At 38.9% G+C, this 18,217-nt stretch overlaps 3 protein-coding genes across 4 annotated transcripts; all 3 read right to left on the bottom strand.

Annotated features, from left to right (window-relative positions):
- Positions 1 to 2,195: 2,195 nt before the first annotated feature.
- LOC108148809 (RING finger protein unkempt) lies at positions 2,196 to 10,544 on the bottom strand. Of its 2 annotated transcripts, XM_017276041.2 has the most exons (9): positions 10,459 to 10,544; positions 10,181 to 10,390; positions 8,643 to 9,062; positions 8,378 to 8,580; positions 7,989 to 8,092; positions 7,663 to 7,771; positions 7,367 to 7,489; positions 6,720 to 7,300; positions 2,196 to 6,664 (listed from the first exon to the last, which is right to left on the bottom strand). In XM_017276041.2, the coding sequence occupies exons 1-9, from the start codon at positions 10,521 to 10,523 to the stop codon at positions 6,467 to 6,469; spliced, it is 2,013 nt and encodes a 670-aa protein (XP_017131530.1). In that variant the 5' UTR covers positions 10,524 to 10,544; the 3' UTR covers positions 2,196 to 6,466. The 2 variants fall into 2 exon arrangements, with proteins under 2 accessions (XP_017131530.1, XP_017131531.1); XM_017276042.2 differs by lacking the exons at positions 7,663 to 7,771; positions 7,989 to 8,092.
- Positions 10,545 to 11,318: 774 nt separating this feature from the next.
- LOC108148541 (probable V-type proton ATPase subunit d 2) lies at positions 11,319 to 12,669 on the bottom strand. Its single transcript, XM_017275583.2, has 2 exons — positions 11,893 to 12,669; positions 11,319 to 11,808 (listed from the first exon to the last, which is right to left on the bottom strand). Exons 1-2 carry the CDS (start codon positions 12,576 to 12,578, stop codon positions 11,442 to 11,444), a joined length of 1,053 nt encoding a protein of 350 aa, XP_017131072.1. The 5' UTR covers positions 12,579 to 12,669; the 3' UTR covers positions 11,319 to 11,441.
- A 3,367-nt stretch (positions 12,670 to 16,036) lies between these two features.
- LOC108148427 lies at positions 16,037 to 16,841 on the bottom strand. The gene is made up of 2 exons (XM_017275463.2): positions 16,712 to 16,841; positions 16,037 to 16,651 (listed from the first exon to the last, which is right to left on the bottom strand). Exons 1-2 carry the CDS (start codon positions 16,811 to 16,813, stop codon positions 16,115 to 16,117), a joined length of 639 nt encoding a protein of 212 aa, XP_017130952.1. The 5' UTR covers positions 16,814 to 16,841; the 3' UTR covers positions 16,037 to 16,114.
- Between the last annotated feature and the right edge of the window lie 1,376 nt (positions 16,842 to 18,217).

Genomic DNA, 18,217 nt, shown 5'->3' with positions numbered 1-18,217 from the left:
ATATTTTTCAATGAAAGTTGATTTTATTATTGATTTTATAATAGTCAAAGATAAAACATATTGAAATGAAACAATTGTAGCTTCATTTAAACTGCACAAAATATCAAAAAACTTTAAATTTTTTCATCGAATCGAATGATCAAAAATATCGCTTATTCTCATAACGCAACCATAGCCTCATAACGCAGTTGGCCATTACATTTATTTTCAGCATGATTCACTGAACAAAGTAAATGTACTCTATTACTCAATTTATTATTTGTCATCATTTCATGCTTAATAGTCCTTTGCTATTTATCACATGTTAAAAGTAGTTAAGCCTTATTTATAACAAATTAAATAAAATATTTGAAGGGTATCTATTGCTTCGATGTCCTGTTTTTAAAAGCAGCCTTCTTGTCATTTTTTTTGGGGTCGTCTTGCGCTCTCCTTCGCTTGGCTTTGATCTGCGAATGTTGCAGGCAGGACGGCAGGCAGGCAGTCAGTCGGTTAGTTAGTCTGTCAGTCAGTCAGTCAGTTAGTCAGTCCGGCAGTCAGGGCCCAGAGGTAGTCACACGAGCCCCATTCCATTCCATACCGTCCCATTCCATACATCCCTTCGCATCCCGACCAACTGCAGCAAATTGAAAATTGATTTTTGAGCAGAGCTTGGCGTGCCAAGTTCGCTGCCTAAGTCTTTCGTTTCGTTCGTTTCGATTTCTGTGGATGAGTCAAGGTACACGCCGTGAAATTCCCACATAAATTGCGCGCGTTGTCAAATTAAAAATGCCTAATGAGCTGATCGGGCCGGGCTGGATGCAAAAGAGCTGAAAAATGCATTAGAAGCAGCAGGGACCCGTGGATCGGATCGGATCGGGTGGGATCTTAGGTCCTATATATATATATACACCCTTACTTTACTTCAGTCGGCGGCGGCGGCGGCGAAATGTATCGTGTTACAAATCACGGCGGGGGAAGCGATGGCAGCGGCAAGAACAAGTTTCGAGTGGAAATGCGTGTAGCGTGCAGCGTGCGAAACACTGCAGAACATGGACACGAATCGAGATCGAGGCGAAAGCCTGATGCTGTCCCGATCTTCTCCCCCGCCTGCTCTTGTACATGTCCATCTAAAAATAGTTGGGCGACGGTGGCGGCGGGCCATGCTTTTGCCAGCATGAAAAATGGCAACACTTTTGCGCTCATAAAATGTATTTATAAGCCAGCCGGCTACCTATGTTGGGACCTTGCTGATATGCCCGCCAGTTTCCATTGCAGCGTGCTTCTTCACAAGCGCAGGCGCAAGCGCGTGAGATCGCCACGCAAGATCAGAAGGTAAGGATGGCAGGCAGCAGGCAGCAGGCATGAGGCATGAGGAGCCCATGGACCCGGGTCCAGTCCAGTTTGAAGCCGGGACCACACAAATACAGGCACGCGTTCGCTGACAGAATAAAAATTGTTGCGCTTGTGTTTAACGCGCGAACGCGGCGATATCGCAGCAACGGCAGCATCTACCTTGTTTCAAACTGGCTCCCTGGACCTCGGTGGCTCAGGTTAAAGTGGCAGCGAAGAGATGAGATAATACACTCATAAAATAACCAAGAGAGTTTCTTAAAAGTACAAAATATATATAACAATTTAAATTTTTGTTTAAATGTAATTACGCAGCTTTGAATGGAAAAACATATTGTACTTATTTTCATATTTATAACTAAATTCGGAAGTGAAAATTCGTTATTACTAAAAAAAATATTAATATACATTTAAAAGTAAACGGGATAACTCCAAATTATTTAACTTGTAACAAAAAATTATCTGAAAATGTATAGTTATATGAAAAATACATTTTGCTTGCTTGAATATAATATATGTCTTAAGTCCACATTTCTGTTGGTAATTAAAGAACACGGGTTAACTTTTTGATGAGTGTAAGGGCAGGACAGGCAGGCAGACGGGCATTGTCGGCTTGCTTAGCTATCACTGAACGATTATCGTGCATTTTAAAATTCTTACGAGTTTTGTGCTGCTGATGCCGATGTTGCTCTGCCTTTACCTTTTATATTGCCCTTTTCTCTGCTCTTTGTTGTGGTTGCTGGCTGCATGGGAACCAAGCGCCTTGGCTTTGTCTCGTCTGCAGACTGCAAAAAATGAAAAGAGAACACAAAAAATTGCAGCGTTCTCATCATCAACAAATTAGGAAAGAAACTCAGGGGGGGGGCTTGCTTTAAACACGGTTTTATTAATCATTCTTTTAAATAGTAATTTGTATTTATCAATTTGTTAATTGCATAGTTTACATAGTAGTAACTCTCCTTAGCAAATGCCTATATAGAAACTCCTGCTGTCCACTCGATTATTGCCAACACTTAGGTTCGTAAATATATATATAGAGGTGTGTATATTCGGATTGAGGCAGATGCTTTTGTTGCTTTTCTGGTCGCCTTGGACAAACATTTGTTCTTGATTCGAAATACATAAATAAATTGCTACACAATTTGCTTGATAATATTTTGATATTGCTATCATAGGTAATATGTTATATATATAAATATTCAAATATTTGTATTCATATCCTCTGTGGGCATAACTAGTTAAATAATTGATTTGTTAAGGTTGCATTGTCTACAATGTGGAAGGGTGTTTTTGAGTCGGAGTCTATTGTTTGTAGCTTTGTCAATTCTTTCGCTCTGATCATTTGCCAAGCATTACAACACGATTTTATTGATCCTGTTTCTCTCTAAATGTATATTTTTTCACTTTTGTCAATATCTATAGCAATAACACACAACATTTGCTTGGTGAGGCGAGGAAACAAATCGAGTCACTACGAAGAGAACGAACAAAATAATGAAATCATATGAACGTCGTTAAGCAAATATTGTTTTTGGTCTTTAAGTTTTATTATACCAGGAGAATGTACTTTAATTTATACTGCAAGTGATAAAAATAAATTGCTATGGCCCTGTTTCCGCGGCAATTAATCCCCGATAAGAAACTTTATAAGCCAAAAGCTTTATGACATCTGACCAATATCAGTGGATCGATGTTAATATTATTCGACAGATGTTATATAAACCGAGGTAAACACAAAGAAGATACAATATTTAAACTGATCTTAGCTCAAGGGAGATATAGAACACATAAACCGCAAATGAATTGTAAAATGTTCATTGATATTCTATTCGGGTAAATAGTAAATATATTTGTCATATTACCTATAGCCTAGGCTAGTTGTAAGTTAACTTATGAAGAGCTGTCGAATTTTTTCGAGTCTAGTTCAGCGTTTATTTCTAGTAAAAGTTTCAAATTCTGCTTATTTCATTTAGGTCTTGACACACATTTGTAGTATTCTAGAAAAAAATAATTTCATTCAAATTTATTTCACTTAGTTTATCGTGTTTCACTTATTGTGTGTGTCTGTGTGGGTTTGGTTCGCACAAAATTGCATAAATCTACTTGATTCATAATTGTTGTAGACAAGTTTAAAATACTAGACAGTACTTTCGGTTGCAAATTGCTCGGTCTCCGCGATTTCATCTTTAAAATTCCTGTTCGGTGTTCAGAGTTGTCTTGTTTTCGGTTGCTATTTGTGGTTAACTTATCATTTTAAACCTTTAGTTTCAGTTTTCTATAATTTGTTAATTTATTTAGAGTTAACTAGTTGAAACAATTGGTAGCAAACATTTGTTCTTTGTTCTAATTGTGTAGAAGTAATTGCCTTTGCTTTAGTTACTCGTTTGTTATTTCATTAGTTAAAACTAATGTTTGGGAACGCTTATTTGCTAAATTAATTTGATATTTTAGACATTTAATATAGCTGTTCATTTCATTACGATTGATTTCACGTTCTGGTCTAAATGTGTAAGACAATTTTTTAGGTATTCTATGCGTATCCATTTTTTCAACTATTAAATTTCTCCTCTTTGCATTTCGTTTTCTAAATGGAGCTGGAGCTTTACAACATATTTCTTTGTTGTCATTGTTGTTGTACATAAAGTCAAGTTGGTTTACAATTTGGTTTGTTTTATTGCTGTTTGCTGTCGCTAGCTTGCATTTATATATAAATATTTGTATTTTTTTGTTCTTTTTGTTTTTTATATATTTCTGGATCACATATTCAAGTAGTTTCAAAATCACATAAAAATCACTCTTACAGTAGCGTATACAAAATACATGTGTCATCTATAAATATATATGTATGTAACGTACATATACTTTTCGATCTGGGTTCTGATTTGATTCCTCACAGTTGAGATGGCGTGAAATGGATTTCTTGACATGTTGTAAATTGCTTTGCATTTGTTGGTTTGGATTGAGGTTGGAAAACCCGTAAGTCGATAGATCTCCCATGTACATTCGTAGAGATTTATAAGTAAAGTAAATTAGCAAATTTTTAAACTGTGCCCGGTCGATGAGAGTCAAGGATATTCTGAGAATTGTGCATGCATTTAAGTTTGGTATTACACACACGGGAATTGCGACTCAACAGCTCCATTATAAAACCAATTCATTACGTTTTTGTTTTCGTGATTTTTTAGTTTTTTTGTGTACACCTTTGTCATAAACTATTAAAGCATTACAAGTTAACACACATTTTTTATTGTTATGTTTATTAATTTGTATTTCTTGATTATTTGGCTTCTACAAAAAACAACACAAACACACACAGAGATAAAAGCCTTTGCGCTGCCTTTTCTATTTAGCTTTGTAATAATGTATTTCAAAGTTTTCTTTTATTTTGTATATATTCATAGTGTTGCTCTTGTTTCCAATAAATGCCTATGCTGTTGCATTTTTATTTCTTTCCCAAAACAGCCCAGTTTTGATTACATGATTTTTCAATTTAACTCAACTAGCTAACAACATGTTTCAGTTTCATACAACATTGACCACAGCTACCAATTGATTACGTTTGATAACTTTATTTTCGCACAAAAAAATACAATGGTTTTTGAAGACGGTTTTACATTAACTCTGGTTAACATTTTCTTCAAACTCTGTTCATTTCGCTGTATTAAGTTACTTTTATAGTTTATGCTTTCTACATCACGCTTATCGAATCTGCTTTCAAATGTTTCATAAATATATATATCTATGCATATTCGTTCTTGTACCATTAGCCGAATGCTTGATTTTGATATTCTTATATGTTACGTTCTGGCATTGACGATTCTTTTTGCTTTTACTACATTGGAAGCGTCCAGTTGAGACTATGAAAGTAAACTGAAGATTGAAGTCAGTTGCAAAGTAAGTACTTAAAGGACTACATAAATCACACAATAACCTAATAGAGTATATACGTAAGTTTGTAATTTTGTGGCTCGCTATTGGCATTTTATTACCGACGGTGCACCCACCAAAGCCAAAATAATAGCAAAGTGTCTTAATACATTTAACTTGGTTTTCACAAAACAAAATTAACGCTTCTATAAGGAAAAGCGGCGTTGTCGCATTCAGTTACAAGTCATTCTAATGTCTATAATTACTTCTGTGCAGTTGGAATAATAATATAAAAGCAAAATACTGACTAAGATTGTTTATCTGTCAGTTACATAGATTTTATGACGCTTGTCTTGGCTTTTAGTTGTCGTTTGTTTTCACAAGTTTGAAACACATACATATAAAATACAGTTTGAAAATCGGCTTATATAAAATCACTGGTGGTTTTTGTTTGCTTATGGTTGTTTGCTGCTCTTCTATGCGACAATAAATTGTTTAAGATTATTAACTTGTTCAATTTGTTGGTTTCTATAAATTTGTTAATAGTCAATTGCTAAAAGTGTCTAGAAAAATTAATATATTTTATATATATCATATCTTTAACCAATTACATTTTGTAATGGTTTAGTTTCATTTCTTAAGTAATACTAGTGAAAAGTACAATATGACTGAAAGTGAAGCATATTCAAAATACAAATAAAAAGATACACAAAATAATATATGTTGATAAAATAAGAGTATATGAGAAATATTGCAAATTCGTGCAGTTGTTTAGATATAAAAAAAATAAGTAAGCCTAAAACACTGAAAAAATTAAAACAAAATTAAAAGAATTGGTTATGCAACGATAGAAAAAAAAAATACAAATTTAATTTTTTTTTGCGAATGTTCCTGTAGTTGTTTTGAGTAAAAAATAAACAAAAATAAAATCATACACTTATTTGTTTAGATCTGCTATCTAAATCAATTTATAGTTTGTGCCTAGTAATTGCTAATATTCATGACGATAATTTGCATAATTTGCGTAGAGTGGAAATATAAATTATATATTCTTTGCCACATGCACATGTGTATTGGCATGTGGCATCTCCTAAACGATCAAAAGTTTCAACGTTGTGCTTATGACTAAAGTTTGCTTTGTGAGTTTCACATTGTCATGTTGTTCGCGCTCTTGATCCCCACGATCCATCCATATCCCATCGTTATCATTTTTCGTATCCGATTTTCAGCCAAAGGGCCACTTGTGGTCCTGTTGCTGATAAAACATGTTCTAGGTGTGGGTGGTTATCACCGGCACCTGACAGTAGGGACACTCGGTGACCGAGCCAGCGCAAGTATTGCAAATGGACAAGTGGTTGCATGGTTCCAGAGTTACCGTGCGATTATTCTCCTCGCACTTCATGCACTTCTTGGCATTCTCTAAATATAATACTTTGTCGACCTCCTCCAAGTCAGTGCGCAGTTTTGACTGAAATTGAAACTGGTCAGGTCCATTAAGGTTAGAGTACTGTATTGTGACTAACCTGCAATTGCTTAAGTTTCTGTATGGACAAGTCCCGTAGCTCTGCCGGCAAGTTGAGCTGAATCTGGGCCAGGTCGTAGCGCTCCTTCCACTCCTGTGCCTCCTGCTTGGCCTTGTCGCGATGCAGCTCGGCAATCTTCAGCTTGCAAGCCATGTCCTCGTAGCGCCCGGTTAACTTGTGGATCTGAGCATTCTTTGTGAGCAGCTCGTTGGTGATGCGGCCGAGGTCGCTGTTGTTGTGAGATTGCAGCGATTGAAGACTAAACGCATTTTTGGCCGTATTCAAGGTATTCTCGAACAGACTATTTCCCACAGAGCTACTGTTGATGTCGTCGCGTATGGTGTTCATTTCGGATATCCTGACCGAAGGACTAATGGACAAGCCATCGCCAAAACCGGGCGATATGATGCGCGACGGAAAGAATAGACTGCTTTCGTTCTGTGTGGCCGACAGGGAATTGCTGAGCTTGTTTGAGCCGCCGTAGTTAAAGGCGTCCACATTAAAGAGATTGGCATGGTTGGTGGGACTGTAGGTGAGCGAGCTGCTGGGAATGTTGACGGCAAAGCCCCCTGAGTTGAAATCTATGCAAATTGAAATTGTAAAAGCATTAGCAAATAGACGATAAACGTGTATCGTTAATGACTTACCGTTTATTGAGTTACTTAGAGTCGTATTAGGAATGTTAATTGGCGCCGAGGAACGTGTTAATAAGCTAGTATTGGCCAGACTCGCCGACAGTGAGTTCTCGCGCGGATCGTCCAGTGAGCAAGCTGCTTGCAAAGAATGAAGACAAATAAATAATTAATTTTCTGTTAAGCAAGTTGGGCACAGAGCGAGGCGATTGCTGTCTTAGCGCTGACATTTTGTCCACAACCAACATTGAAAGTAGTAAATTCTGGCGTGTAGCTTAGGTGTACGCATGTCAGGACTCTTAAATACTCACAACGACTATCCATAGGTCGTGAGAAACTTAAAAATTTGCTGGGATTTGTTGTGTTTTCCAAAGCATCTACCAACATTTTATTGGTACTATTACCATCAATGTTTAACAACTACGAAGAGAACGAAACGAAAAGAAAAAATCGAGGATCGCAATGAGAGCAGGCCACAGGATTGCATGATTTGGTAAGGGTAAAGTTTTAAGCAGTTAGCTGATGTTGGTTAGCTGGATTAGAGCGACGAACAATGTGTGGTAGTAAGTTTTGGGTTAGACAAAGCACATCGAAGGCTTGGATTTTGAACATGTGTTATTGGTTGGATCATACGTACATTGTCGCCCCTCTGAAACACATCCTGGGCCTCTAGGTCGGGCAAGGCATGGGAAATAAACTCGCTCAGTGATATCTCTTGATTCCTCATCTTCTCCTCGGCCACTGAGCAAGCATTTTGTTTTGGATTGGGAATGGTTACATGGGCAAGCAACACCGAGCGGCAAAGCGAAAATTGATTGATGCATTGATTTTTAAATAATTCAATAGGTTTATAGTAGTTTGAAACAGATTTACAAGTTGATTGATGAGGCGAGTAAAAGAGAAACATAGAGTTAGAACAGGAATATCATAACTTAGCCCTACACAATTCCCTACGGCAACTGGTTGTGGAGCACAGCGCTGAAAGCTGGGGATTAACTATGGGGGTATGGACTCTTCGAGACTTACGTTCCACATGGGCAAAGGCGCAGAAGACGCTGCGCGGACAGTAGCCGGCCTGCTGGACGTCGTTGCACTTGGTCGACTTGTAGATCTCCGGATGGAACTGCTGTTCGGTGCGTGTGTGGCAGTACTGGCAGTTGTCGCCGGCCTCACAATTGCCCGGCTCGCCCCATTCCTCGCCGTGCTTGACATTGGGGCAAGGAGTGGACCTACAAGAAAGCGTAACGCGGGTTAAATTTGACGTTTGGTTGACTTTTAGAAGAAACCTTACCTATACTTGTACTTTCTAGGCGAGCGACGCTTGTCTTTGCTGTTGTGATACTGTGGACAGGCGTATCCCTGGCGGCAGAGGCGCGGTGGGCGCTTGCATGGCTCTGTTTTGTAGTTGGCCAGCACGTAGTTGGTGTCCTGCCACTTGGGGTCCTCGTTCATCAGATTGCGCTCCTTATCCAAGGCATTTAGAGCATTAGTGCTGTCTAGAGTGCTCTCGGCGTTCTGCAGGGTCTCCAGTTCTTTGATATCGTAGACCGGTGGGCGCTGGTCCTGCATTCCGTGGGCAAAGGCGCAGTGTAGTCCATTCTTGACGCAGTATCCTCGGCTGTCGGTGTCGTGTACGCACATGCATGTCTTATAGTAGCGCAGGTGGTAGCGCCTTTCGGTGTCTCCTGCAGTGCGGTGTAAGAAGGGGCATCTGTGGGAGGAGAAGGGAGTTTCAGTGACGCACAAAGAGGCCATAACAAAAGAAAGTAACCAGACTTTGGGATATTCCTTACTCAATTTTTGACACCCACCAAAATTGATAAACCGGTTACATTTAGTGCAGAAAAATTTTTTATTTTGCATTCTATCTTATTTTTGTTCAACAATATTAAAACAGTTTCCGAAAATGTATCATTCACTAGTACAATTAGATTGTATAAGCTAATCATTTTTAATACAGTCAAATTTATACTCTTCGAACACATTATAAGGTAAGTAAGTAGGGTTTTAAACTGTCAAATTTCATACGTTTTCTAAATTTTAAATTCACTTTTTAAATATAAGTATTAGGGTAACTCGAAGTCTTTATTAATCACATTGGTCAAACATTTTCTTATGGAAGATCCAGATTATGCTCCTAAGCACTTTTTCTCATATTCGATATACCCACATGATCCTAGAAGAATAGAGGGTGTAAAAATAGGCAGGGGTCAGAGGTCGGATTTCGAGTCTGGGTCATAAACTTTGTCTGTTGTTGTTGCTTCTAGCAGAACGTAATTGCGTAGTACTTTTAGCCCGTTCTTGCGCTTCGCAGAGCTTTTCTCCAAAGCTCGACAGCCACAATAACTGTACATTTCGAAGCTGCCGGGGAAAATCAAAATAAACGAAGAAGAAAACACGCAAAAGCGAAACGCAATAAAAACAATGACGCACACACTTGTAGCGGAGGCGTATGTGTGTGTGTATATACGAGCGTTGAAAGAGCAACAACCACCATTGCAAAGGCACAGCGGAGGCTGATAAGAATTTGCTAGCCCAAGAAAATCACTTTCACTTTTGCACGGTGGTGACCTCGCCTACACTCAGACCAACACACCCACATACGCATTTACAATTTCACTTTTAGCTTTCCAGACGACGCCAAGCCCCCGCACACACCCGCACCTTGGTTTTTGTTTGTAAACACGAAGACAAGAGATACACACACATCGCGAAGGAAAGAGAGCGCAAAGAGGAAACGGAAAAATACTACGTCGTTCGCTATTGCTGTCCCCCATCCTCCAGCGATTTCACCAGAAGTAGGATTTGAATTGGGAATTTTGTACTCACTCGTCGCCCTCGGGACATATGCCCGTGGTTTCGTCATATTTGGTGCAATAGTTATCCGCGCTGTAGTTGAAAGTCCCATCGCGTTTTCGCACGGGGCGACGCCGACGCTGGTTTTGAAAATGCCAATTGAAGCAGACGAAGGGGCGATGCTGGTTGCACTTGTGCTGCAAAAAGGACTGGCACTGCTCCACGCGGAACTCCTTCAGGTAGCTGAAATTGACGGAGCGAAGGTCGGAGGTCACGGACAGCTCGGGAAAGCACAATTGCCACTTATTTACGTGTAGTGATTGGGTTTTTCCTGCTGCGAGGAGAGCAGCAGCTTGTTCGTTTCGTTTCCCAACATCGTTGTTTTAGAGGTGGGGAAACTTCGATGCCCACATCGATGTTTTCAAAATATCGGTCTTATCGATGTTTGGCAGGGATTATCGATGTTTATTCACCCATCTCTCTCTCTCTTTCTGTTAGTTCGACGTTTCATTAACATTTCGCTGTTAGGTCGACGTTTCGCCAACATTTCACTGCAAAGCACAAACCCACCACAAGCACGCAAATTCACCGCTGGGGGTGAGGAACATCGATGCCTACAGCGATGTAATCGATGTTTTCAAAATATCGGTACTATTGATGTTTGGCAGGGACAATCGATGCTTATCGGCTTGAACCTCTCGGTATCGATGTGTTTCGCGCCAAGTGCTTAAGAAAAAAATGTAAACAGACACCGATTTTTACAGTACATTATCTGGAGTGAAAAGTTAACAGTGTGCAAGAATTTTAATGTGAGGAGTCCCTGCTAACTACTCATTAACATGATTGGTGTCTCCGATATTTGTGTTTTGCCTCATTAACTGGTTGGCGTCTCCGATATTTGTGTTTTGCCACCTCGATTGTCACTCCGTAAAACGTTCATTCGCTCTTTAAAAAAAAATATACAACTAAGATACATAAAACATACATTTATTTGTATTACTAGATTATTTTAAAACATATAGTTAAGGAAATGCAGTTATATATTAAATTATTTTATAATACAGTTAGGGTTGTTGACTTCTTTAAGGCGCTAATACAAAAAAAACTGTAAGTATCGATACAAAGCAAAAACTACTTTGTTTTACATTTAGTGTATTTATATTAACTAAATTTTAAAATTTTAGAACGCATTTCCAAACAAACCATCATTTAAGAATAATTATCAAAAGTAAAAGACAAAATAAAGGTTCACATACATAAAATTAGAGTAACGTGGAATGAAAAGGGAATAACTTTAGTCAAATGGTATGGGAATGTAGGCGTTGATTTTTTCCGTTTGGCGCTGAGAAATGCACTCGCTGATCCAGACGATGTTCCGACACTCCAATTGCTTGAGCTTCATGAACGAGTAGAAGACCCCAAAGTGGAACTGCTGCAGGAAGGTCTGCACGTTTTTCTTGGCTTCCATCATGAGAAAACGGTCCTCCAGCGTGATCATGCCATCGGTGTCCCGCTCAAAGTTGTCGAACATCTTGCCGTATCCCTCGAACATGTTACACACGTCCCGTATTTTCTCACTATCATTCAAGGTGGACATACTGGCCAGGGCTATCTTGGGTAAGAAACCGCAGGTGGGAAACATCTTAAGCCGTTCTTTTGGACTGGGTGCGAAAAAATAATACAAATTATGATGGAATAGTTGGTTAAAATGATTTTAGTTTCTGGGCTCGAGCAAGGACACCCACCTTATATCGCTGTCGATCGCATTCACCGCTATGGTGATGGATCGACGATCCGCCTCGAAGGACAACAGATTGGTCATTACGTCAGCGGTGTTGCCACCCAGCTTGCGGCAATATTCGTAGAAGTTTTCCAGGTACTCCCGGTACAAAGTGGCTCGCACGATCTCCACATCGATGTGACTCAGATGCTCCCAGGGCAGATTGTTCGGGACGAACTGGGCGATTGGTGAGTCAATCAGGATGGCGTCAAAGAGGTCTGCGGAATTCGTGGCCACTTCGATGGCAGCAAGTTGGTCGAAAAAACCCAAGGGATGACACATCTTCAACAGGCGTTTCATGGGTCGGTGGTTGTTCAGGCCCGCGATCAGAAGCGCTACGTTGTCTATCATATATGGATAGCGGATGTACTCCAGGAACGTGGACAGCGGTTCCGTCGAATGGCTACGTATATAGTAGAACTGCTGCAGCATGCGGTCCCTCAGGGCCTTCTCGATCACCTCCACACTCGGTTGGGAAAAGTCTCCACCAAAGATGAGGCCGTAGTCCGTGCCCTGGATGCTGATCATCACGTCCTCGAGACTCTCGCACTGGGTGAGGTTCAGGTAGTCCGACTGCTTTAGCATGCCGTTCTTAAAGCCCCGCGTCAGGGCCTCTAGGTAGCCCCACTCCGTGTTAAAGATCATCGACATGTTTGCTTGCTGCTTTCGACCTGGGAATTATTATTTTTGGATGCTTGCCTTGAGCAACAAGCAATCGGTTGAGCTAAAAATGATAGATTTTTCTGTGCAGTTGTGATGCTTATAAGAAAACAAACAAAGTTCTATATTAACCTGTCTAGTGTGATAAATGCAATAAGTTATAAGTTTATACAAAGAATTAAAATTAAATATATTTTTACCTTTTCAAAAACATATTTATTCTGTTCTTCTTTTCAATTTGTATTCAATTAAAACCATTTTAAATCATGACTTTCTCAGTGCCGCCATCTGTTGGGTTGCTTGAAAAGCAGTTTTAGTTAAGGCCACTAGAGAGCGTTCCATTTTAAATTATGACTTTCTCAGTGCCGCCATCTGTTGGGTTGCTTGAATAGCAGTTTAAATTAAAGCCACTAGAGAGCGCTACCGCATTTATAGGGCTGCCAATTGTATGCCCTTTTTGGCAGTACGGCAGCCTTCTAACAGCTTGTAAAATTTGAATTCAAATTTAAATATAATAGCCGGTAAAAATAATAATTTTTTATTTTACTTAAAATGTCTTTGTTAATGCCAGTGTTAAAATAAAATTATCATTCGAATTACAGATCACAGAGTTAAATATTATCCGCTTAGTCTCGCAAAACTCCTGCACATGCGCACATGCAATTAAAACCATTTTAAATCATGACTTTCTCAGTGCCGCCATCTGTTGGGTTGCTTGAACAGCAGTTTTAGTTAAGGCTACTAGAGAGCGTTCCATTTTAAATTATGATTTTCACAGTACCGCCATCTGTTGGGTTGCTTGAATAGCAGTTTAAATTAAAGCCACTAGAGACCGCTACCGCATTTATAGGGCTGCCAATTGTATGCCCTTTTTGGCAGTACGGCAGCCTTCTAACAGCTTGTAAAATTTGAATTCAAATTTAAATATAATAGCCGGTAAAAATAATAATTTTTTATTTTACTTAAAATGTCTTTGTTAATGCCAGTGTTAAAATAAAATTATCATTCGAATTACAGATCACAGAGTTGAATATTATCCGCTTAGTCTCACAAAACTCCTGCACATGCGCACATGCAATTAAAACCATTTTAAATCATGACTTTCTCAGTGCCGCCATCTGTTGGGTTGCTTGAACAGCAGTTTTAGTTAAGGCCACTAGAGAGCGTTCCATTTTAAATTATGACTTTCTCAGTGCCGCCATCTGTTGGGTTGCTTGAATAGCAGTTTAAATTAAAGCCACTAGAGAGCGCTACCGCATTTATAGGGCTGCCAATTGTATGCCCTTTTTGGCAGTACGGCAGCCTTCTAACAGCTTGTAAAATTTGAATTCAAATTTAAATATAATAGCCGGTAAAAATAAAAATTTTTTATTTTACTTAAAATGTCTTTGTTAATGCCAGTGTTAAAATAAAATTATCATTCGGATTACAGATCACAGAGTTGAATATTATCCGCTTAGTCTCGCAAAACTCCTGCACATGCGCACATGCAATTAAAACCATTTTAAATCATGACTTTCTCAGTGCCGCCATCTGTTGGGTTGCTTGAACAGCAGTTTTAGTTAAGGCCACTAGAGAGCGTTCCATTTTAAATTATGACTTTCTCAGTGCCGCCATCTGTTGGGTTGCTTGAATAGCAGTTTAAATTAAAGCCACTAGAGAGCGCTACCGCATTTATAGGGCTGCCAATTGTATGCCCTTTTTGGCAGTACGGCAGCCTTCTAACAGCTTGTAACATTTGAATTCAAATTTAAATAAATAGCCGGTAAAAATAATAATTTTTTATTTTACTTAAAATATCTTTGTTAATGCCAGTGTTAAAATAAAATTATCATTCGAATTACGGATCACAGAGTTGAATATTATCCGCTTAGTCTCGCAAAACTCCTGCACATGCGCCTGGAGAGATGCTGGATGGATTGAATGCTTCCGACCTGTTGCTCTGGGCGACTTGTTTACTTGATGCCCCCTGTTTGTTTACTCAGTCAACTAGCTGCGCTCGAGCCAACAGCATTATTACTGCAAGTTGTTACAATATGTTTGGCCTTTCATCTAGAACAAATAAATGTGTGAGTTCCTCGCTGGGACTTTGTTTTTAATATTGCGCCGCTTTGGCAACGACTTGTTAGTGTCGCCGCGTGTGCATCCCATAAGTGAGGCAGTAAAACGACAATAGTTATTGGGGATGAAGCGTTTAATTGCACGTCACAAGGGTGTCAGTGCGAACAAAGAAAAATACTCACGTTTGGTTATCATCAAACAAAGCTAATTATACCTGGCAGATGAAAAATGGAACTGTCACAATCTGTATTTGTCTGTGCTTTTAAGTTGTAAAACAGAAGGGAAAAACATTGATGCCATGGTTAGTAAACGCAATACAATTTGGAGTTGTTCATTAAATATGCCCCATTTCGTCAAATAAAAAAAGAATTCAATGATTATACATTAAATAAAAAAAAAATAAATTAAATTTATATTTTAATTTATAAAGCAATCTAATCAGTATTATTCAGTTTTACCAATCATATTGATCGTTATAATTACTTTAATTAAATCTACCTTCTTTTGTAAAATCTTATTTAGAAAAGTCAAGTTCAAATTGTTTCAAATCTGACAAACCGAAGGAAATCTGAAAATATTAATGTTTTTGTTGTGCAGATGTTTTGTATCCAATTCGATGTAAAATACTTTGTGGGGATTTTGTAATTTTCAATTTTTAGGTCATTGGCAAACACTAAAGTTACGAGTGCCACCTGTTACGGCGCCGAAGTCAGGAACAATTATTTAGGACAAAGTCACGGACTCTGACAGACATCAGCCGATATGGGTAATAAATAAGATCACGTTATACAGTTTAATTCTGGCAGTTGTCATGTCGGGGGCTCGTCACTCTGGCAAGCTTTCCATGCGCAGTTTCTAAGATTGCAGTCGTTATTTGTCCTCGGAAAAAATCCCTGGTCATATGCCCGTCAAAAAATCAGAATTATTAGATGGACATGTAGACAACTGAACTGCGTTTTTAACACAAACAACTTCTACCCAAAACACAAGTCATTGCGGGGGAAATATTTCTCTCATTGGCGAAAACATTTCCACAAAATCAGGGGGAAAATGTATTTGCCAGACTATTGATGAATTCTGGAAGTGTGAAAGATATAAATAAAATAATTTTTAGGTTTTCGGTACCTTGGGTAAAAGAGAATCACAGGTTAAGGAATCTCGAAATAATTGCTTTTAATAAGTAAGATATTTGAATCAAGGAGAATGGAAACATATTCTACAAGAAAATTATATATGCTGCAATAATCTTTAAAAAATGTTTTACAGTTAGAATCTATGTAATGCATGTACATGGTCATTTTAAATTAATTTTTTTAATGACATAGTTCAGTGCTACAAGTTAAAAACTATTGTAAATTCATTATGTAAATGTTATTTAATACTCGTAAAGTTGTTAGATCATGGAGTTCATTTTATACTTCCGGGAAACAAAATTAGCTTGCCTCTTAAAAAAATCACAGGGATACCTAACCGCTATCGCGACTGCTTTTAGCCAATACACCCTTGGTGTAGATGGCCCGATAAATGTAGAAGCCAACAGCTGCATGAACGGCCACAACGGTGCAGATGGCCGAAATAATGTCGGCGTCAATGTGAGCGAAACTCTTGAGCACCACAAACTTGAGGGCAAAGAAGGTGGCTATGGGAAAGCCGATGATCAGGGAGAAGTAGGACATCAGCAGCAGGACGATGAAGACAGGACCGTGAACCTGGCTCTGAGGTGGCCCCAGAATCTCCCATTCGGTCCACACCTCAAGCTTTTCCATACGCGAAAACTCCTGCACGAAGATCAGGCGCAGGATATAGCCCGTGATCAGGACATGCATCACTATCACAGTGGCCACGGCAGCTCCAATGGCCACATTGGAATCGCTGATCCCATACAGCGGTTCCATCACCAAAAACTTAAAGGCGCAGAAGATCACCACGGGGAAAAAGAGGAAAATGACCAGAAATAACAAAAGCTGCTGCATTCGGCTGAGGACATACTCAACTCGTTTTTTCTGGAAATGAAAAAATCGGGCTTAGAATCACCTAATGGGTTGATTCTTTTATCAGCAAACCGTGACATTTGAGTCCTTTTCCAAGTCCTTTGAACAGTCGGGCTGAGAGGAGGGTCTTACCGCCTCGCTGCCAGGATGGGTCTTTCGGAGCTTGGCAAACATTGCTTTTCGGTTTTATTATTGAGCAGTTGTAGTTATTGCAATGCCTGCTTCGCAATTAGAAAATTGTTAAAAACAAAATGATTTTAAAAGCTTTGTTATTATAACCCTTACATTTTCCTATCTCAATATAAAGAACATATTGTGTTTATTAAAGAATACCAATTCTTAAAACATTATCCTACCAGTAAAACCACCATTGTTCCCACATAAAACGATATGTATGAAAACAACGTTTAAGTCGTGCCATTTGGGGAATTAAGGAATCAGCAAACATCCAATTTTAACAGTGAATAAAGATTGCGGCCACGCGAGGCAGAAATATCTGGTCGCATGACCGCACGACATAATATAGTAATTAGTCTCAGCTTAACCACCCCAGTAGCCAGAAAAAGAACTTCTTCAGATTAGATAGGTGTTATTAGCCAGACAGAGGAATCCGGGTCTTACCTAACCGATAAAGTTCTCAAATCAACGTCGTGATTGTTATGGCCACACTCGACTTGACTACCGCGCCCTCGATTTACAGCCAAAGATTATTTCTGGGTCAGCTGACTTTACGAGGAACGGGTGTTTCGATTGCAAAAGTCAAAGTTTCTTTTTCAAATTCTCATAAAATGTTTTTATTTTACTACGCATTTGATAGTATAGATATTTAAATACACAACATTTCCAACAGAATCAGAGTTTAAATATTTCTAAGTACATTTATTTTCATCCATCAACTTCCTCTTAAATTCTTCATTTAACTCTGTTATTCATCAGAAGCACATTAACATTTAATGAGTACCTAGATTAGCTTAGATTACCATGAAGCTTTCGTTCAAAATTTATAATCTAATCAAGTTTACCGAATATTACTCATACGCAACGTTGGCCCATTGATTTAAAGCAATTATATTTATCTGAAGAGGAGCAAATATAGTGAATGGACTTATCCAAAATACTTGAGTTATATTTCCGTGAATCATGCTAATTTTAACCATACCACCGTTATCAGTCTCAACCAGTTGAGCCTATTCTACTTTCTATAAATATTTTTCGAGCGATAAAGAAGACGCCATATTTGTGTTTTGGCTATTTCTATGGTTATCCGTACAGTTTGGCTTGCTGCCGTTGCCAAGGGCCAGCATGGCATCCCAAAATAGTGTATGTAGCTCTTGTTCTAGACGTATGTTATGGTCTGCCAGAAAACTGGCCCCCATCCAAATGGCCAACTGCTGCGGGCAGTGGAAAAAATGTGACGATAACATGAATTATGCCAAGTTCATAGATGAATCGGGTCAATATCCCAGGACAGGTTTAAAAGTGGGTTCGGATAACTCATTAGTGTGGGATGCTGGTCATGCAAATTGCACGACAGCTAATGGCGAAACTATTTGCCATTCAACTCTCGGCGGGAATCTT

The sequence above is a fragment of the Drosophila elegans genome, unplaced genomic scaffold, assembly GCF_018152505.1.
Source record: "Drosophila elegans isolate 14027-0461.03 unplaced genomic scaffold, ASM1815250v1 contig_476, whole genome shotgun sequence".
In the NCBI taxonomy this organism is placed as follows: domain Eukaryota; kingdom Metazoa; phylum Arthropoda; class Insecta; order Diptera; family Drosophilidae; genus Drosophila; species Drosophila elegans.
Note: the sequence above shows the minus strand (reverse complement) of the source record. Positions and strands in the feature narration are given on the sequence as shown.

What these genes read in the sequence shown, in the direction of transcription:
- LOC108148541 (XM_017275583.2), bottom strand. Translation starts at nt 12,578, where the DNA reads ATGTCGATGATCTTTAACACGGAGTGGGGCTACCTAGAGGCCCTGACG. An exon ending in GCGATCGACAGCGATATAAG is followed by an intron (nt 11,809 to 11,892) that starts GTGGGTGTCCTT and finishes TTTCGCACCCAG; the next exon opens with TCCAAAAGAACGGCTTAAGA.
- LOC108148427 (XM_017275463.2), bottom strand. Translation starts at nt 16,813, where the DNA reads ATGTTTGCCAAGCTCCGAAAGACCCATCCTGGCAGCGAGGCGGTAAGA. An exon ending in AAAAGGACTCAAATGTCACG is followed by an intron (nt 16,652 to 16,711) that starts GTTTGCTGATAA and finishes TTTCATTTCCAG; the next exon opens with AAAAAACGAGTTGAGTATGT.
- LOC108148809 (XM_017276041.2), bottom strand. Translation starts at nt 10,523, where the DNA reads ATGTTGGGAAACGAAACGAACAAGCTGCTGCTCTCCTCGCAGCAGGAA. An exon ending in GAAAAACCCAATCACTACAC is followed by an intron (nt 10,391 to 10,458) that starts GTAAATAAGTGG and finishes CGTCAATTTCAG; the next exon opens with CTACCTGAAGGAGTTCCGCG. An exon ending in ATATGTCCCGAGGGCGACGA is followed by an intron (nt 9,063 to 10,180) that starts GTGAGTACAAAA and finishes CTCCTCCCACAG; the next exon opens with ATGCCCCTTCTTACACCGCA.